At 40.2% G+C, this 21,689-nt stretch overlaps 1 protein-coding gene across 1 annotated transcript in view; it reads right to left on the bottom strand.

Moving 5' to 3' along the window:
- The window catches only part of LOC127682716 (bifunctional heparan sulfate N-deacetylase/N-sulfotransferase 3), a 170,727-nt gene that overhangs the window by 15,925 nt on the left and 133,113 nt on the right, over window positions 1–21,689 (bottom strand). The window contains exons 7-12 of the mRNA XM_052179300.1: window positions 19,918–20,100; window positions 18,219–18,315; window positions 14,695–14,818; window positions 10,631–10,805; window positions 6,844–7,014; window positions 4,774–4,883 (exon numbers count right to left, since the gene is read on the bottom strand). Of these exons, the coding sequence (XP_052035260.1) occupies window positions 4,774–4,883; window positions 6,844–7,014; window positions 10,631–10,805; window positions 14,695–14,818; window positions 18,219–18,315; window positions 19,918–20,100 (860 nt within the window). The remainder of the gene's footprint in view (window positions 1–4,773; window positions 4,884–6,843; window positions 7,015–10,630; window positions 10,806–14,694; window positions 14,819–18,218; window positions 18,316–19,917; window positions 20,101–21,689) is intronic.

Here is a 21,689-nt window from a genome sequence, read left to right as displayed (position 1 = left end):
CTTGTGCTTTTTATCCTTGCCTTTTTTTTTTCTTCTGTTCATTTGCATACTTTGTCCTCTTTGGGTTTGTTTTTATTATATACTATTATATTATTTATTTATCCATTTTTAGACGCCTGGTTTCTAATAAGAGAGAACAGGAAAGGGCGTGTATTTAGGTGGGTGGGAAGTTGGGCAGGAACTGGGAGGAGTTAGGGAAAGGGAAACTTTAACCTGAATATATTTTATGAAAAAAATCTGTTTTCAATAAGAGGAAATAGGAACTAACATCAATCACATAGTATTCTTGTGACAACCATATAGCGTTCTTGTGGTGCTATATATAAATGTGTCTACATATAAGGTACCCAGTAAATAAATGTGTTTGTATACTATATAAACTTTTAAGAATGTATCATAACCACTCAGAGTGGGCTTTCTGTTTTCTTGCCATCACTTAGCTTGCTCCAGGTGCTATCTTGTAGATATCCAGAAAACCAACAGATTATAGCTCCTACCGCAACTACTTTTTGGCAGTTTTAACAGGGAAGATTTTACTTACATTTATCAGCAGTGGTTTGGGAAGGACTTCCTGGCCAATAGTAACTTGACTGTAATTAAAGTGATATGAGGAGATTTTCCAAATTATCAGGGTTCAAAAATCCCTGTGACTTACCCAAGCCTCAACCAGGAAACACATCAAAACAAACGATAAACACAGACTATGTCAGTCCCTGGGCTTCTCGTTGTCAGTGCCTGCTAGTGACATTTTCAAAGTGCACTAGTATTAAATATTCATTCAACACAGTCTGGGTTCATTAATCCGAACACGAATGCCCCTGACAAGAGATGAGCTGCAGGGTTAGCATTTTGGAACATCTGCTGATTACTGATAATTCAGAATGGATATATGGCAAATTAAAAGTTGCTATGTTTGATTTTGGTTTACAGGAATTAGCATAATCTGTGTCAGGCATTGTTTTTCGTGCTTTCTCTGAAACTAGTAGTCAGTTTCATACTCTGTAACACAGCTTACAGAGCATCACTAGGGTAACCTCTCAGGGGCCGGGGTTAAGCTCATGTTGAACCAGCTGTACAATGGTAGTTTGATTGAATAATCCTATTTACATTGTTTTAGGTTTGTGCTGTTTGTTTCAAACCTACGGAGACAATCAGATAAAATAAGACAATAGCAACAACAAAAAACAAACGTTCAGTCTCATTGGAAACCCACCAAGACAGTAGAATGTCACTTAAAACATCATATTTTATATGGTGGTTCTGTGTGAAATTTAGAATTTTTGGACCATTTTCTTCAGCAATTGTGGAAACAAACCCTGATTACTGAGGGTTTTTTTTGTTTTGTTTTGTTATTATTGTGGGTTTTTTTTGCCATTCTTTTTGAAAAGTACCTTTGATATGTGAGTAAGCTCTATTGAAGATAATCAGTGTAGAGACTGCTTAGCATATTCCTGCATATCAAGATTATATAGTATATGCACAAGAGGTCACCTAGAAATGCTGTTGGAGTGGTCCAATGATAACACATCTTCTTTCCTTTTTGTACCAAAACCAGATAATCTTCACTATCATTAGTAGTCACATAATAAGCAACACTAAAGTATACACCGGCAAGTTTTTTGGCAGTTGTATCAATGGTATTTCTGAAATGCATTTCTTCTCAGACTACATTTCCAAAGCACTGAGAAACACCCTTTGTGTCTTAGAGACTCTGAAGGGAGGAAGGGACTGTTAGAGCAGGATCCAGATAAACAACTTAAGAGGGCACGGGGTGAGGACAGAGCATTTCAAGGCAAGGACAATAAGATGTATTATCCAAATATCCTACAACAAGTGCACAGCAGGTCTTGAAAAGGTGTGTCAGGCCAATCAATGACTGACAAGGAAATGTGGAAAGAGACACCCTGGAAGTACATTATCTGTGTCAGCGAGGCGACAGTGAGGGCAGCCCTGCTGGACCCGAAGAAGCTGCTTTCCCAGATTACAGCTATCTTACCCTGCTACCAGGGACCAGGGAAGAGAATCGCATAATGGGTAATTTTAGCTAGCTACATCCCAGGTGCACAGTGACCCACAGTTCTTTGTATATAGTATGTTTCTTTGATTGCCCGTCTCTCAAGTTCACATTGCCTTTTCCAGCACTGGAGATGAATAAAAAAGCTTTCTGCTGAGCAGGATGCAGAGAGGACAAACACACAGCATGCAGGTCAAGGACCACTCGACAAGAAAAAGAAATTATGTCTTTATAGACTACTCTACTCCTTTTTTCCCCTGAAACACAATGCCTTGCCAGAGACCCTATAAAAAGACACAAAGATAAGCCAACTTGAAATAGAAAATCGTTTAGAAAATAAAAGCTTTTTTTTTTTCAAAGAGGTACTTAAAGCAGAAAGTAGAAAGTGGACTTGAATTTCTAACTGCAAACTAAAAGCACTCAGCTTTCTTTAAGGTTAAGTTGAATGTTAAGTACTTAAAACTAGTGTCTATCAATTGTTGAACTAAAACTCCACAAAACTGGCCATACTAAAAAGAAGTATAGAAAACTGGCCCAGCAGGTAAATGGTAATGGCAAGAGACTCCTGGGAAGGAAGCTCAAAACCTCAGAGTTATAGTATCCTTTGGCCTCTAAGCTAGAATGTCTAACACATCTCCACATATGGTGGGTACACTATACAAGCAGGGCTTGATGTCTTTCTGCCAACTCTTTATTGCAAGGGGTGCTGAAAGGAAGAAGAAACATATTCCTCACTTTTTAAATTGTCATAGAATTTAAATTGTCATAGAGTGTAACAGCAGATGCAAACTCAAATCCTTTGTGGAGCTGAGTTTTATCTGGGAGGAGTTGGGGGAGGGGTGAAATGACCAAAGAAGAAGAAGAAGAAGAGGAGGAGGAGGAGGAGGAAGAAGAGGAGGAGAAGGAGGAAGAAGAGGAGGAAGAGGAAGAAGGAGGAGGAGAAGGAAGAAGAAGAAGAGGAAGAAGAAGGAGGAGGAGGAGGAAGAGGAGGAGGAAGAAGAGGAGGAGAAGGAGGAAGAAGAGGAGGAAGAGGAAGGAGGAGGAGGAGGAAAAGAAAAAGTTATGTAGTTGAAAGAGAGATGTTGACTTAGGGTACATATGGACAGAGTTAGGGGGAGGAGAGGGGAGATGAAAATGATTAAAATATAGTTCATGGAATTCTTAAATTAATAAAATACATTAGTAATATATTTTATATAGTTTTATATTTTTATGTAATAAACATTAAGAATATTTATGCTTTAAGCAAAGCACAGTACAAGTATTTCATAATATAGTCTTTTTAAGTTACTTTAAGACTCAACCCATTAATCCTAGAATTAAAGAACTAGAGAGTGAGACTAGGGTTTGTAGTCAGTCCATCTTGGCGCCTCTGCCGAGTTCCTCAGTTGAGATGGGGGCAAGCAGAGCCTTCATGACAGACTGCAGGGGAGGATAAGGTGATAGAAGGAAGAATGAGGATACAAATACGAAGACACAGACACTGTGTAAGAGCTTAAAATTCAGCTGGAGAGATGGCTCAGCGGTTAAGAGCACTGACTGACTGCTCTTCCAGAAGTCCTGAGTTCAATTCCCAGCAACCACATGGTGGCTCACAACCATTTGTTATGGGATCTGATGCCCTTTTCTGGTGTGTCTGAAGAGAGCAACAGTGTACTTACACATTAAACAAACAAACAAACAAATAAATTTTTAAAAAGGACATAAAATTCTGCTGCTTAGCTTTCCTCACCTGAGTCTCAGTTTCCAGTGAAAACTAGCAAACAAACACCCAACAAACCAAACCACCCACTCAACCAACAGAACCAAACCCAAACCAGTGCCGTTAACTGTCATAGGGAAGGTGGCAGGCCAGATTCACAGTGGGTGAAGGCAAGGAAGACACGAAGCATGCTTAGGTTTATCACAGTGCCCTGTCTCCTATCTAGTCAACCACTGGATTCTTTCTGCTATATGATAAGAAAGAACCACAGGAAGGTCACTGCCTAAATGGTGCCAGTCATGTCTTTGTGCTCCCAAGAAATTCCAATGTCACCTGTTAAGTGGGTTCTACTCTCACCGGCAGTCCGAGGGTGATGAAACACCATGACCAAAGGCACTTGGGGGAGGCAGGGGCTATCTGCCTCGTGTTTCAGCATCAAAGCCCCTCCTCTTAGTAAGTCATGACAGCTCAGCCAATCAGGGCTGGAATCTGGAGGCAGGAGCTGATGGAGAGGCCATGGAGGGATGCCGCTTCCTGGCTTGCTCCTCATGGCTTGCTCAGCCTGCTTTCTTGTAGAACCCAGGACCAGCAGCCCAGGAACAGCATCGCCCACAGTGGGCTGGGCCCTCCAGCATCAATTACTAGTTAAGAAAATGCCTTACAGCTGTATTTTATAGAGGCATTTTCTCATTTGAGGCTCCCTCCTTTCAGATGACTCTAGCTTGTGTCAAGTTGACATAAAACTAGCCAGGGCAGTTACTTAATTCAAGTAGCTTCTTCTCCTAAGGTTCTTTGTTAGCTTAATGAGCCACAACTATATCTTTTTTTCCATCTCCATGTTCATTCTAGGGGAAATCTTTGCCAAGTTAGGAATCAAGAATATCAAGGACATCTCTTTGTCACACTGTCTAAATGTTCTTTCTCAAATGTCAACCTAGAAAATAGTCAATGTTCAAAAAAGTCTACACTAATCAGCGAATCATATCATCTAACCACGATTTCTTTACAATCAGTTCCTTGCTGAGACTTCAGTGAATTAATTAGAATATGAACTTACGTTAAAGCTTCAGAGTAATTATAATGAGGTGAGACTCCTAGAAACTTCTGGACTTCATCCATCACCGTCGCAGGGGCAGTTCTTAGCTGCTGGCCATCGATGATAAGCAACTAAGTTACCAAAGTAATAATAAGAAAAAAAAAAAGACAAGGATGTTGAAAAACACATGTGTCAACTGTATAACGACAAATTCCTGTACTCTAGACTTGCTTGTGCACTGTCCTTGGGGATCTGCATACATTGTTGGGAGGTGCCAAATGTAATTTTCATTAGTGACTTAGAAATAAGTCAAGATAATTAAGCATTCCAATGTTATATAACAAATCAGGGAAATGACATCAAAGCTACGATAGTAATGGGGACAAAACATGTTTACAAGTATATCCGTGAGATCCCAACTCAAGGGTTGAGTCACTTACACTGGGACAAGACTATTACAGAACAAAGCTTACAATGAAGTCAGAGTACTGGCTCCTATCTCAAATCCCAGCACTCAGGAGACCAGCTCAGGAGGATTGTGAGTTTCAAGCCAGGAATAGCATGAGATCTTGTGTCTAAAACAGAACCCCCCACCCCACTGCTGTGACTCCACCTCCTGAATAGAAGGATTATAATAATCTTAGGTGTAATGAGAGAAGCTATCATCCTCCAATTCCGTCCAGGAGCAACATTTGAGAAATCCTCTGATAACCAAGAAGGCATGGATCCCAGAGACACAAATATGGTCAGAATGCACTCAAGAAATGAATGTCACTGGGCAGTGGCCTTTAGTCCCAGCACTCAGGAGGCAGAGAGAGGCAGGCAGATCTGAGTTTGGGCCTAGCTTTATCTATAGCATGAGTTCCAGGATGGCCAGGGCTGCACAGAAAAACCCTGTCTCAAACAACAATAAGACAAGAACAAGAAATGGAAGGGGCTGAAGAGATGTCTCAGACTCTCACAGAGAGTGTCAGTTCCCAGAACCTACATAAGGTAGTTCACAGCCTCCTGGAACTCTAGTTCCACATGATCTGATGCTGTCTTCTGGCCTCTGAGGGAATCCACACATGTGCAATACATGTCCACATAGACCCATTAATAATAATAATAATAATAATAATAATAATAATAATAAAAGAAACTAACAAGGGCCACATTTGTAATTCCAACTTGGGAGGCTGGAGCAGGAGGACTCCTGTGGGCTTGGGGTCAGTCTGTGCTGTAGAGTAAGACCTTGTCTCAAGAAAACAAAGCAAATGATAAGAACAAACCCAAAACCAAGAGAAACCATGGGAAAGAATTTGTTTCTCTGGTATGTGGTGACGGATGGCCCAGCATGAGGAGATGAGAGTAGACCATGATGGGTGTCATAGTCCTTGTCACACAACTTTGTCAACGCCCCCTTTCTGGACGTTCAACTGAACTTACCATTATTCAGACAGACTGTTGCATCTAAAATGAAGCTATTCTGCTTTCCCATGGAGCTAATGAATATAAGCTGAGTTTTAGGTTTTACATAACTGTTATGTTTAATTAGCTAAGAGTTGTCACAGCTATCATATTGTACACACGGTTTTAGAGCCACAGGACTGACTGACTTATGGTGTCACGGGGCTGCTTATGCAATCCGGAGTAGGGACTGAGTGTTTATCGAAGAAGATGATGCCAAGCAAAAGATTGCAAGGGTTGAGAGGAACAGGACACACGACGACTTCAGCAAGGTGTTTCAGAAGGGACATCATGGTGCTCATTAAACAAAATAGTGTCTGGTTTGGAGAAGACCTCGCTCCTCATCGGGCTTTATTCATGCCAGAAGAGGACTTAGCAAAGCCAAGCTTTTCAAACCTCACACAGTCAGGGATGGCATGCTAATGCCAGCAAGTTGATCAGGGAGAATGAGGCTGAGACACTCTTAGAAAATTAAACCTTTATTTTTCAACATGTGCCTGTTTTTCCCTGCCAGGATCACTATCTGCAACTAAAGGATGAAACCTTGCAATGTTTTAGCGAGTGAACATTTCTGCTGTTTTTGAGGCAACGCCATCCACTTAATGAGGATATTGCATGCTGTAAGTCCCAGCTGCTTCATACCTGAAATGGAGGGAAATAATCAAGCCATCTCTCGATGTGGCTGGCATACCATCCAGGGACCAGGCATCTCTTCTGCAGGGTTCGGAGTTCCCAGGGTGCATTGGGTCCAGCAGAGATCACTTCATAGAAGCTAAATTTCAGAGCTGCGGGGTCTTCATGGGATCGCTGATGCTACAACAAGAAGACAGATAATTAAACTAACTTCAACGCTAGGCATAAATAATTAAAACCCAATCTTTTGACAAGCCTCAAAGCTAAAGAAACAATGGCACACTACTGGACAAGTTATTTGTTTTAAATTAATAAAAGATGAAACTGTGCTCAGAGCATCAAAGTTTAAAGTTAATATACTGGTGAGATTGTACATTTTGGGAACTTAGGTGTAGAGGCTAAATTATTGTTGATAGGATTTCTTAACCAATATTTTTTTGAGTTTTCCCCCAGTTTATACATTTTATTCTGAAAGTAAACTTTCAAAACGTCCATTAGAGGCAGCGTATTTTTGCTAGTCTATAATTGAATGCTCATCATGCCCACTGAATATACTTACTATACAAGTACCCCTGCTAATCCTACTCTTAAGGTAGGGTTTGATTGGAAGGCCCCATTGGCTACTTTAAATGGAGAAACTACTACAAACTCTGGAATGTCCATTATGTGAGATTTACAGACGTTACCACACATTACCGAGCATCTAAAGGCCAAGGTTATTTTAGCTAATGGCAACCTTTGTGGAGAACCAGAATGAGAAAAACGCAGAAAGCAGCGATTGAATTATGAAAATGTTTCCTAATGGCTCTGTCTTGGGCCCATGGCCTCAAGGACAATCATCTTTTCTTCAAATTGATCACTAAGCACTCAGGCATGGTCGCCAGTCTGTGGCTGTTCACCACATCTAGTTGAGGAGGACATTTGTGGCAACTGGAAGTTCAGTTATTTCACGGCAGGCTCGGCCAGCCTCTGCTCACCCACTGTGGACTGATTCGCCTGCAATATTTATGATGTTTCCTTAGTTGAAAGCCTTGGATTCTCCCTCCCCCCTCTCTCTGTCTCTCTCTCTGCCTCTGTCTGTCTGTCTGTCTGTCTGTCTGTCTCTGCCTCTGTCTGTCCATCTCTCTCTGCCTCTGTCTGTCTCTGCCTGTCTGTCTCTGCCTCTGTCTGTCTGTCCGTCTCTCTCTGCCTCTGTCTGTCTCTGCCTCTGTCTGTCTCTGCCTCTGTCTGTCTGTCTGTCTGTCTGTCTCTCTGTGCACTTATTCTCACTTTCTAGGGGCTAAGTGGTTATCAAGCTCCAATTTTCTTCTTTCTTTTTGAGCCAATCTAGGTGCATTTCCTTTTTCCCAAGATACTTTTTGGAAAAAGAAGATGGCACAAAACGAAATCTGTCAACTTGCAGTTGAATATATACTTTGGCTCTGAGAGATAGCTCTGGGTTTGGCATAAAAGATCGACGTGAGGCTGTGGGTTTCCCTGACCTTAGCTTTCCCACAGCTCCATCCCTTGCGAGCAGATTCTCTTTTCTTATTGCCTCTCTAACATCTATCCCTTCCTGTGACTCTGCTCCCAGTTCATCTTTGAAACATTTCTCAATGTGCCCTTCTACCAGTGAACCTGGAACAACTGCTTTTGCTAAATATAAAAGAACAGAGTGCTTTGGAACACTTTATGCTCTAATAGCACAACGGTCAAGAAGTTAGCTGTTGAGGGCTAGAGGACAGTTGACCCAGTGGTTAAAAGCAAGTCCTCTGAGGGCAGAGGACCTGAGTTCAGTTCTGAGCACCCGTGACAGGCAACTCACAACCACTTGTAAGTTCAGCTCCAGGGGATCCAACACTCTATTTGGCCTGTCTTTGGTACCCACATTCAATGCATATACCCCCACACAGACAGACACACATATAGTTAAAAATAAACCAGTGCCAGTACAACATGCATCCATCCAGGAGGCTCTGAACTGCGTGGGCCCCTTAGAACTCGGGCAATTAACTGTATGTCTGTCTAACCTCAGAGAGAGATAATTTCAGCAGAGTTTCAGATAATAAGTTTTTGTTTACATGACTTTCCACATGTGTCTTAAGATTACAGTTTCTAGGGAAATAGAAAGTCGGCCTCTGTTTCTGTCCTGTCCTGTTGAAGACCCTTTGACAGACAGTTCTATTTGTACTATTAAAACGTTCCATTTGTTTTTCTGTTACAAATCATTCCCTACTTTAAAGATTGCCTGGTGGTTCCTCTAGTGCTCAGACTCCTCTGTTAATAAATCTAACTTGCTTTTAAGTCAGATTTTTATCACCGAATGAGTCTCTGCATTATTTACATCTTTATTGCTTTTATGCTTATTGAGACATGCTGTTTCTCCAATAAACCAAAAGCAGTGTTCATATCTACGAGCTCAAATCACTTTTCAAACAAAAGAACATTAGGGATGCATTTAAAAATTATCAACTAGAAATGGTAGCGCATGTCTGTCATCCCAGTACTTGGGGGATGGAGGCAGGAAGATGAGGTCAAAGCTGTCCTCTGCTACGTAGCTAGTCTAGGCCAGCTTGGGCTACCTGATTCTTTGTCTTAAAATACAAAACAAAATAAAATTATAGAAATGAGAAATATTAACTAAGTAAATATTCATAGTGAATAAGGACATGAAAAACTCTCTCTCTCTATACACATAAATATATATGTATGTATGTGTGTGTGTGTGTGTGTGTGTTTAATTTTGTCTGCCTTTTAGTAGGTGATTAAAATATCACTGAACATTTGACATACTTCCTGAGAGTATGCTAAATTATCTCACAGTGACTGAGCCTTTGCCAAGTTCTAGCAGACCCCAGGGACGCGAAGACAATAAGCACACGAGAAAAAGGCGGAGAGCCGTTTGGACAGGCTGGGCTGTCAGGGATGAGGACTTCACTATGTGCTTTGCCTCCACATTGCTTTTCCAGTAGAAGCAGTTTCTTGAAGCGTCTTTGGAGCTGGGGCCAGCAGCTTTGCTGAACTCAGCCATGTTTCTTGCATAGCCTCTACTGCTGTTTTTTGAAACACAATGGTAGAGTTGCCACAGAGACCTTACAACTTACAAAAACATGGATGAAAAAAAAACCCTACTTAGCCCTTTGTAATTTATGCGTGATTTTGAAGAAAATGATGATTTAAAATTATTACATTTACCTTGAAATATACACGCATACACACAAACATAATATTTTGTTATTTATTTTCAATTGCAATTCATTGTGCTAATGCATTTTATTAAATTATCAAATGAATAAAAAAAACCTTGATAGTGTTTATTTCTCCTGGGAAACCAAGAATAAATTATCCACTTTGTTGGACATATCAATTAACTAGTAGGTCTTCTATCCAAATCTGAGAGGGCGTGGCTGGGGAGACGGTTCAGGTGGCATACTGCTTGTCCTGAAAATAGAAGCAGCTGAGATTCATTCCCAGAACTCATATACAAAGGCAGATGTGGTGATATGTGTTTGTCATCTCAGTGCTTGGGAGGCAGAGACGGACAGATCCCGTATGGCCTAACCAGGGAGTTCTCAGAGAAAGATCCTGTCTCAAAAACAAGCTTGTCTGCTCCTGAGAAATAACCTCCTTCACACACACCACACACACACACACACACACACACCCCTGCATACACATGCATAACTCCATGTGCCTGGAGGATTGATTCACCCATTCAAGACAATCTGTCCTCCAACAGGAAGCTACAGTTTTGCTGGAAATGACCCCCTGTTGTACAAACTCTCCTTCTCTCTGTTGGGCACATTTTTTTCCTTACCTGGTACCAGGAGTATGCTCGGTCTGACGGGTCAATGAGTATGGTGATGATCTTGGCTTTCGGGACTAGAGAAGCAGCCCTCTTAGGAGCTTCCTCTGAATGGAAGTAATTAGCACTCTTCTCAAACAGAAAGTCAGTGGTGACATTAGATGGGACTGGGAAGAAATCCATGTACCTAGAAAGGAGTATCTTTTTCAAAACGAGCCCCTTACGTTTATATGCTGGTCACTGAAGACATTAAAGGTGGCCAAGAAATTCATCTGTCTCCCTAATAACATGACAACAAAGCTTCTCTCTATGACAGTTGGCAAAGAACTCGTGTTCAAAACACTAAGCAGGTTAGCTGACAAACTTTTTTTTTTGTTTGTTTTGCTTAATTTCAGAGAAAAAAATTATGGGGCAACAAGGATGTTAGAAAAAAATAATCAAAGCTCAGCTCCTGTGCAAAATGCACCTAAACAGAAAACCAGCACAGAGACCCCCCCAACCACCAAAGAGGATACCATGAAACAGATATACATTAGGTTAATAGGTATTCAAAATAATTCATACAGGATAGTTTTTGTTGTCACAGTAAAACAGTCACTCCAGATGCTGGGCCTGGCTGATATATTTAATCACAGAGTATAGAAGGCCAAAGAGACAGGGTTTATTTGTTTCCTTTTAAAATACCATGTCACTATGCTTCTCTTTAGAATTGGGTACAGAACCTCACCAAAGCTTCCCTGGTTCAGGCCTTGTTCCCTGGAGGGTAAGGAACAGCCAAATCACCATGAGGGTGAACCCAGCAACACCTGTGAGCTCAAGCAGAGATGTCCATCTCTGTAAAAGTGACAGGCCTGGCCACATCAGCTACAATAGTACACATTTTTATAGCAGGAAGGGGAATGATTTAGAAGAAAAGGCTTTTGTTTCAAGTTTAATTTCTAAGAGTTACATGTTATAATAACGGCCGCACCCTGTTCTTCCCTGCCTTCACCTCATGGGCCACCATCACTTAGTGAGTGGAGTTCACTAATTCCTGAGCACGAGTCACCAACATTCCCACGATGGCTTCAGGGTATAGGATTTATTTCGCCTGAAAGCTCATGTGACTCTAAGCCCACGTGACATTGTCTATTAGTCAGGGTTCCTGTTAGGACTTCAGTTGTTATCATAAAGTTAACAGAGACGTATAGACACCTAAGAGCACCAACATCTTGCCGTGTGTAGGGACTGCCCTGCTGCGCAGGTCATTTGGCTCCTCTCACAGGAAAAGATGAAAACATCTGAGGGGAGTTTGATGTGCTATCTCTCGTGGTAAACACTCTATTTCCAGAAGTGCCACATTTTGGCCTTCTTATTTAGAAGCTTATACTGCTTCTAGGGGCTGGGTTATCATGAGTGTCTGTTGGCTACAAGCTTATCTCAAACCTGCTTCTGAAAAACCGTCTGAAAAGTAATGAATAAAAAGGACAGAGGTGCTGATATTAGATAGCTTTTTAACAGCGAAAGACATGCACTTTCCCATCTGTCTTTCATACATGTAACAGTTCAGGCTTTGAAAATCCCTTACAGTCCTCGGGGTGCTGGACCTATGCTGTTGATTTTCTCTAATCTCAGAGACTCACACAGAAAATAGGCTCCATCTTGTTTGCCCATATTTTTACATTCTCTAGGAGATGGAGGGTGCAGATAACTTTGAGATATTTGATTAGTAAACTAGTAAATGCAAGAGATTCTGGTCCACATTTCCAGAACAGGACCTGAAGTTACATCAGGTAAGATCACTCTTGGAGATTAAGTATTTAGACTAGCCACAGAATCAGCAAGCATATTACAGGAACTTAGTAATTTTAGGGGTTACACATAACAGTTCCTTCAAGCTTCAGGCTTCTGAAAAGCCTAAGAATTTTGCAGAAAAAGAAAAATAATTCAAAAGATATACTTTTTATATCACTCCATATTTTTTTTTTTATAATTTTCACGGACACTGAATTGCTTCTTCAGTTTTTTTGTTTGCATGTGATGTATGTGTGTGCATGTGTGTGTGCATGTGTGTGCTTAACCCTTCATGCATATGTGGAAATCAGAGGATGATGTTGGTGTTTTCTTTATTCTTTTCTCCATATTATTTTTTTTGGAGCCATTCCTTCACGGGATCAGTAGCTGGTCATGGAAGGTAGACTATGGGCCAGCATTCCCTCTGGTTCCCTCTCCTTCCATCTCTAACAAATTCCTTTCACATGGAGACACGTTTGCCCAGCTCTGATCCTGAGAACTTTCAATGGATTGTACTCAAAGTCAGGTTATAACTGTCCAAGTTACAAAAGATAACCAGGCTCTATGACTGTGTCTGCACACAGTTCCAGCTCTCATCCATATCCCTCTGCAGTCAAACAGAACGTTAAATCATAAATCATAAAACATATAAGCACAATTATGTCAGATGCTTTCCTGAGACATTTTCACTGTGGGTTCTGGCTACTTTGTCTAAGATGGAATTCAGGACTTTTCATTGACACACTTTGGACCCTATTCGTACACCACTTGGACTGCTTGTTGGTTAAGGCAGTCCTAGTTTTATCCAGATCTTAAAACGAAAGCAGATCCATGCGCCTAGATTGATTAAGTGTGTGTACGCAAATTGTTAAAATGGTCCCCGAACTCTGAGGCACACGCTCTTCAGCCCTGTGGAATCAAATTCCCCAAAGCACAGCTGATGGAGTGATGCTTCCCAGGGGCACCTGGCAGCGTGCCGGCGGACACATTTGATGCCGCTGAGAATGAAGCTGTAATTACAGTTATAAAATGACACTCAACAGTTACCATTATCTATTATTTGCATAAATTGCCTTTTATAATGTGTAATTTGTCAATCAAAAGTATTTGGGGTACTTTTGGAGAGCTCTATTCAGATCTGTGATGCTTTTTGCTTTTTTTCATTTACGTTTTCGGTGTTGAGGACTGAACCCAGACCCAGCATATACAAGGCACCTCTCTACCACGGAGCTACAACCCTGACCCTGAGTTATAGTTAGTTATTTGTGTCATCTTCTTGTATACTGTTTGAACAAATTTTACTTTTTATTACAATGCTGACACATTTATGATCAAAAGAGCTTGGCTGATATAATTGATGAAAAAATCGATTATTTTAAAGTTTCAGGGATGCCAAGGTTTTGCTAGGATTTACTTCTAAAGAAGTATTTTCCCCCTCACATTTTGTCCCAATGTCAATGTTCTCATCTACTTGAGAAAGTGGTGACAGAGGTTGAAGTAGTTGCTAGCGTATCTAACACCACACACTTAGTTATAATACCCAACATGGTAGAAGAATTGGCCAGGGACAATGGGACAATTAGAACGTAATTTCTATAGATGCTCAAGTGATACTCACCTATTAGTCTTCCTACAGATTAACCACAGGGACCTCTTGGCATAGTCTTGGCATTGATCTTTAGAAAATTGACATCATGCAACAAGCCTGACCACAGAGGCTTTATTATTATATTATACAATATTATATTACATTATATATATTATCTATATTATTTCTTCTGATTTAACCATTTTCTTCAGATACTTAACATACTTTAATTGTAGCTCTAAGGTAAAAAAATAGTTTTTATTTATAACTTTAAATTATTTTATAGATTTCACAATTCATGAAATATACACACATTTCCATCTCTAGTTACTTTTTGCCCATTTCATCAAGATATGATAGAAGATGATGTATTCAGACCACAGCACTACTCCATGAAAGGTGCACAAGGGTGGAGTGACATGCCTGCAGCTTACACTATTTCTCTGAATGCCTATCTGTAATTATCTTCAAGGATAATTAACGCCAACTGACACATGGGTCTCTTAAGGCAAGAAGACCTCCCGTTAACTGGAAAGTCTTGGTATGAATGACCTTTGTGCTTTTATTTATTTGTTTTGCTAGTCAGTCAATTTGTAAACTGTGTAGCATTACTTTTATGTTTAGTCACAAACTTCTGTGTTTCTAAATATTAGCACTAAGTTTATACTGTGCATGGTACATATACTTTTAGATTTATACTAATAACCCATCTTACCAATCAATCCCCCTGTGGTAGTTATTTCTATTAAAGAACTGTACCTCCTCAAAGGATTTTGGGCTGGGGGAGTTACTAAGGATGGAAGGATGCATAATCAGGAACAGACACAAGGCAGTAGTACCTGAAATGACAGCAGAGATCAGAAATCAACCGGTGGAAAAGACAGTTTCCTACGGTTAGTAATTCAGTCACTAGTAAACTCAATACTGCAATGAGCTAGGCAGGTTCTTTCAGTGTATTCCCCAGCAAACTGAACGGAGGACTTGCAGCGAATGGGAGGCACATTCTCACAGCAGAGGCATGAGTGGGGTGGGCCAATGCTGGGAAAAGGGACTTCTGATGTTAGCTTAGCCACTGGTGTCGTCTGTGACTTTGGTTGTTAGCTTCTCTTTATTGCAGTTTTCTTAAAGAAAGAAAAAAACCCACCCATCTACCACGTCTATCTCACAGATTTTCTGTGATGCTGAAAGACATCCTGTATCCTCCACGTACACGCTGTGGCTGTTTAGCTTGGTGTTCTTGGGGGATTCCTAAGAACAGGAGTGGGAGTGTCTCCGACTCGTTTGCTTGTTCTGGGACTCTTATCCTCATGCTGGGCAGCCTTGGCATGAGGGTCTCTGCCTAGCCTTACTGTAACGTGTCCTGCCGTCTTCTGTTGATCTCACTGTGAAGCCTGTTCTTTTCTGAAGAAAAACAGAAGAGTGGTGGATCTGGGGGAGAGGGAGGTGTGTGTGTGTGTGTGTGTGTGTGTGTGTGAGGAATGGAGGCTGTGGTCAGGATGTATTGCTTGTGAGAAGAATAAATAAAAAAGCAAACAATAAAATATATCCTATAACTCAATTTTTTAAATAAAAAAATGTAAGTGAACTATAACATTATTTGATATACCTCATCACCCAAACTGATACTTGTTTGATATAATGTTTGATATGATATAAACTTTGACGTAATGTTCTTCCAGAGGCCGATGAAAGCTAATGAAGAATTTAATCTTTTAACACGTTTACATAAACTTGAGTGTACCTACACCCAACAAATGGTCAAAATTTATTTAAATTGTTATGTTTGAAGAGAAGTGGTGTTCTTTTTGGGCCATAGCACAGCATTTACATTTATTGGGAATAGAATGACACATCATAGGAACTCACATAGTTTTGGAGTTGTGTTTTTAAAAGTGCAAAGTTAGTGTTTTCCCATAAATCAGGAGGTATAAAAAAGTATGTAGCTCAGGCTACTGCAGGAGAAAGAAAGGAAGTTTGAGCTCAGTTTGCCCAAGAGTTCCACAGTTACTTGCAACTGTGACTGTGTTTCTGATATCATCGCCAAAAGGTATCTCTTGTCGATACATTCAATATTCCTAGGATATAAGTGTCCCCTGTAGTTTCTACACACTCATCTTGTCTAACTGTTGTGATCTAATAGACTACACTCAATTTTATGTCAGGTCAAAAGATAGCAAGAGAAATCTCTCAGGAGTATAAAGTGCCATCCTAGTTTTGCCAGCAATGATACCATACTGCCCTGTGTGCAAAATTGGGTATTTTCTTATTACTCAAAGTTTTCTTTAAAATTGCCCTTGAATATACAATGTCTGTATAGTATAAAAGTTGTTAAAATAGCTGTCATCAAGATTGTCTAAAGAATGAATTAAAAGACTCAGGGAACCAAGAACATGTATCTAAGCCAAACAAGGAGTACTTTATGCACAATCAAGAAGGACACATAGGGTGAAATGCAAGGACATGAGATAGATAACACCAGTCTTCTTCAGCATCTTGACCCAGCACCAGTCCTCAAACTCTGGCTGTAGCTGAGTCACACAGAGGCTGCCTGACATTTGTACCCATCCCAGGGGTCTGACTCAGTAAGCTTAAGGCATGGCTCAGGAATTGGTGCTTCTACAAAGCCCTGTGACATCTACACTTCTGCTCAATTGATTGTCTCAGAAAATATTAACAAGGAGAGGAGTGAAAGAGTATCTAAAATTTACAGGGGTGTAGGAGAGGGAAGACAAGACCACAGGACTGACAGACAGATGGATGGACTGTCCCAACTGAGTCGCAGTGAGAGATCAAGAGTCAGGCAAGTCTTAGGCCCAAGCGTTGTGTTGCATTTTCAGCATTCCTAGCTTCAGGAACTCTGTGCCTTAGCCTCCTAGTCTGTTTATTAGGGAAGAAAAGACTTAACTATCAGGGTTTCATAAATGTTCTGAAGCCATTCTACATGGAAATATTACACAAACAGAGCCATGTAACATTTGTCTAATTTAGAGTGGATACATTTTATTGAATCAGGTAAATTATACCTAAAAAAATCACCACCCCAAACCTGGGAAAATGAATCTCCATAAAACAATAATTCTCTGGAAAGATTTTATGCCAAAGACAAGTGTCACATCCAAATAGTAACATAAATATTTGAAAACCAGCAGAGTTTAGTATGCCTAGTAGTACAGTACTTCTAATTAAGCATGATGGCACAACGTCTGTATCCAGTGTGGTAGGAGAAGCAGCTTATCCTGTGGTGCTCTGATGCAAAGTGGGTATTCCAAGATTCAGACAGAGGTGATGGAGAGGTTGGTTATGTGATTTCAGAGGGATCCACTGAGGATATTTTACTTGCAATGTTTTCCTAACCATCTTTAGACTTTCAGTAGATGTCGGCAAGGGACCACACAAGGGGAGGAACGTTTGCCATTCTTTACGGTATGCACTCTATTTGCAAACGGTATTAAAAATAATGAAGCATCTGAGTCTGCAGACCTTGCATAGAACTCTCAGTTATCTTTGGAGACAAGGAAGGGAATTACCTCTCGATGCAGTTTCTGTGGCTGTTTTCTATGAAGCCAGAATCCAAGGGCCCCGAGTAATTTATCAGGCAAAGCACAGCTCAAATGTTTGGCATTAAGACTCCACTGGGCTTCTCTTTAATATAAGCTTTACAGAAACAAGAAGTTTGTGGAGGGAAAAAAACTGCATGCCAATTTAAGAAAGTGTGCAACGGATGCCTCCTGGGTGTGAATAAACACCTTGATAGCACAAAGTTTTGTGTATGCCTAGGAATTCTGCTTGTCAGACATATTTTAGATATTTTTTTTTTAAGTCACCTCTGCAAGAAAAAGTAGACTATTGGATTGGAAAAGATTTCTTATAAAGACTCAGGTACTTATATATGTCTTGTTTGGCATTTGAGCAAATCCTGTCAATCACTTTCTAAACACAAAATTTGCTTTAATTTTAGAAATGTTAGCTACACTTATTGAGTATGATCTTTGAAAAAAAAAAAAAAGAAGACATGCCGCAAATTGACTGCTGTGTCTTTCAATTGACATTTCTTTCATTTCCTTTCAAACAAAGCCCAACGAAACCTTTAGTAGTTAGCTGAATAAGGTTGCGTCAGAGGAATGTATGCGGTTCCTTCATTAGCTTTACAGGAGGCTCAAGATCCTGCTGCAACAAGGACTCACTGGCTAGTTTTTTTTTTTTTTTACATTATTTAATAACAGTATTAAAAGTTCTCACCAGTTTTCTGGGGTCCTATTACCAAGAATTTTGGTAAACGATCGCAGGTTTTTTCTTTAGACCAAATGTCTCTGTGGCGTTTGTCATCACAGGGGTTCTGTATGGGAGAGGAATAGAGAGATGGTTTTGTGTGTGTATCCATTTGGGAGCTAGCCTCTCCCATCTTTGTTTTAAGATACCAGAGGAGACAGGGCCATATGCAAGGGGCTTCTTTTGGAAACTGAAAGCCTTGAGGGGGCACCCCAGAACTTCTTTCTTGGGGATTTCTTACTGTTTTTCAGTTGAGAGGGAGGGAGTGGAAAACAGCCAAGTGCTCAGGGTGTCACATTTTCCTGCTCCCGGCAAGCCTGCAGTTACCCTCTCCCCTTTGAGTAGTGGACTTGGGATGCTACTATCCTTTTTGATGCTCTAATGCAGTGGTTCTCAACCTGTGGATCGCGACCCTTTTGGTAACCCTCTGTCTCCAAAATTATTTACATTATGATTCATAAAAGTAACAAAATTACAATTATAAAGTGAAAATGAAAATAATTTTGGCGGGGTCATCACAACCTAAGGAACTGTATTAAAGTGTCACAGCATTAGGAAAGTTAAAGACCCACTGGTCTAAAGGGAGATATACTCCCAGCATTCACTAAATCGCTCCATTTAAGGTTCCTCTGGACCTTATGTTATTTTTTATTCTAAGTAAACAAGATTTCTTCAAGAGGAGAGGGATCAAGCCACCCTAATTTAAAGAGGTATCTTCAAAATTTGGTAACTATAATCTAAAAATGTAACTTTGCCAACTATGATGCTAAAAGTACCAAATTTCACTTCACTGTAAAATGAAAGTGAAGTGCTATTATACAGGCTATTTTTTGGTCTATTTAAAACTAGTCAGACTGTGTAGTTGTATCTAGAACACACCAGCACATAAAAACAGTACTATTTCATGAATGAAAAAAAGGCCTGCTTTTCCTTTCTGACCAGTTAGCACTAGAGATACGTGAATTAAATAAATTTGCTTATATGTAACAAAGACAAAAGTGATGTACTTTTTTGGGTTGTTATTCTGTATAACTGTTTGTTTTAAACCATTCTCCAACAATGATAATGATTTCAGTTTAAAAATAGAGTATGAAATTAGTGGGAAAATTGTATGTGTTTTCAAGTGGTCTAACACACGGCAAATTGTAGTCGCTAAGAAGAAACAATGCTCGTGAAACCAGCTGCAGAGTAATATAGGCTATCAGCACTGGGCTCACTCCCGAGAATGGCCAACGTGCACTGTGGACTGGTAACTACAGGTGTGTGTGTGTGTGTGTGTGTGTGTGTGTGTGAGAGAGAGAGAGAAAGAGAGAGAGAGAGAGAGAGAGAGAGAGAGAGAGAGAGACTAGTTGGCTGACATTTTCTGTTTCCAACCTATGACAGTCTGAAAATTGATTTCTCACTCCTGATTGAATTCATCACCACCTACAGAATCCCACACCAAATATTGTATACCTGCTAATTGGAAAAGAAACAAAAAATGTGGCTTAATGTGTAGCAATAATATAGGCCTACAATTCGGTAGGAAGTAGTTTCTCAAATCTTAACGTTTCCCAAATGCACAGTTTCACTTAGATGCTCTGAGTTCTCGCATTTGAATAACTTCACAGAACTATAGACTGCGTTTGTGGGATCAATTATTTAGACCAATTATTGATCTGATTTTTACCTGCCAGAGAGGGTCTTTTTGATCAGGAAAGAGCTCAAAATACTTGTGAGCCAGCTGAGCTGGAGGCAGGGTCTGAAGACGCAGGTTGGTCCAGGTCTGCACGAAATTGGCTAGATTCACAAATGTATATAATCCTAGTCGGTCGTTCCCATAGTTAGACAGATGTGTCATGAAGATACTGATCTGGAAAAGACATATGAACTTTGGCATAAACAGGTTATTTTAACACCAGTGGGCAGAATAATCATAGCAATATTAGCCATTTGTTTTAAATTAAATGGTCTACCTAAGGATTTCAATCATGACCAGTTTGTAGACTTTGTATATATATCCTAAAAACTCTCATTATAGCAATGTGCGGTGAAGTATGTTATTGACAAGGCTCAATGAGAGTTTTTTCTGAAATGTTAACATATTTCCTAACAAAAAATGAGTTCAAAATAATTCTTAATCATTTAAGAAAATTATTCTTGGATAGCTACCTGAGTACAGTAAGCCAGTCCTTAATAACACAGCATATAGGTACCCACACACAATGCCCTCACGAAAAGCAAACTGTGGGCCAGTTGAAGAATCAGGATTCCATGAGGTAGGATTTTATAATTTCCATCTATTGAACTTGGTTTCTGTAGTCGTGTTTCCAGTTAAGGATATAAATAACTAATGAGGCTATTTAACTGTCCTTTGGTTTACATTTCTTAGAACTAATATTACCTCATGGCATCGTGTAACACATTAAAACCTTTCCTGCATTCATGGGTCTATCTTTATTCCTTACAGGAAATATCTCCTTTAGAAACGGTTCGGTGCTCAGCTAAATAAAATTGACCTTGCTGTAGTTGAAGTTGATGTAGAACGAACCTGCTCATTGAAAAAGCTCACAATAAATGTGGGAAATTTTTATAATAAAGTAAATGTGCTTGCTATAGGTTTTGAGTAAACAGATCTGGGATAGAGAAGGACATTTAGAAAGCCTGAATGGATTCAAGCATTTTTTTTTTTTTTTTTTTTTTTTTTTTGTCAGTTAGCTGTGGGCAAATGGAACAAATTCTTCTGTCTTTAACAAAGCAAGCAATTCACGTGGTAAGAGGAATTTCCCAAAGTGTTGTGTTGTGTGATTACTTAATAGTCACAACAAAAAATGCAGCAGGTCATTGTTTAAACTGCTGAAAGAAATATCCATGAAAATTCAGAGGTCAAGTGGCAGGAATATGAGGAAAATGTGACACTGAGATCTGACATGATAGACAGAAAAGAGGTCTGTACAACAATTTAATAAAAATTCCGTATTTCCCAGGAGTCTCCAGGCTTTCAAGTGTGAAGCTCCAGTTCTCTCTCTCTCTCTCTCTCTCTCTCTCTCTCTCTCTCTCTCTCTCTCTCTCTCTCTCTGTCTCTCTCTATCTTTCTCCCTCTGTTTTTCTCTTCCTTCCTTCCTTCTTTTCTTTTTTTTTGTATTTTTAAAATCTATTTTATTCACTTTGCATCCCAATATCAACCCCCCCTTTCCTCCCAGTACCCCTTGCACATATCCTCTCTCCATTTCCTCCTCCCCTTTTCCTCTGAGAGTGGGAGGTCCATTCCCTGGGTATAACCCTTCTCCCTGGCACATCAAGTCACTGCAGGACTAGGGACATACTCTCCCACTGAGGAGAGACAAGGTCACCTAGTTAGGGGAACAGGATCCACAGGCAGGCCACAGAGTCAGAGACAGCTCCTGCTCCAGTTGTTGGGGGGACCGGCATGAAGATCAAGCTGCACATCTGCTACATATG

Source organism: Apodemus sylvaticus, chromosome 4, assembly GCF_947179515.1.
Source record: "Apodemus sylvaticus chromosome 4, mApoSyl1.1, whole genome shotgun sequence".
Classification (NCBI taxonomy): domain Eukaryota; kingdom Metazoa; phylum Chordata; class Mammalia; order Rodentia; family Muridae; genus Apodemus; species Apodemus sylvaticus.
This window is presented reverse-complemented; position numbering and strand designations above follow the sequence as displayed.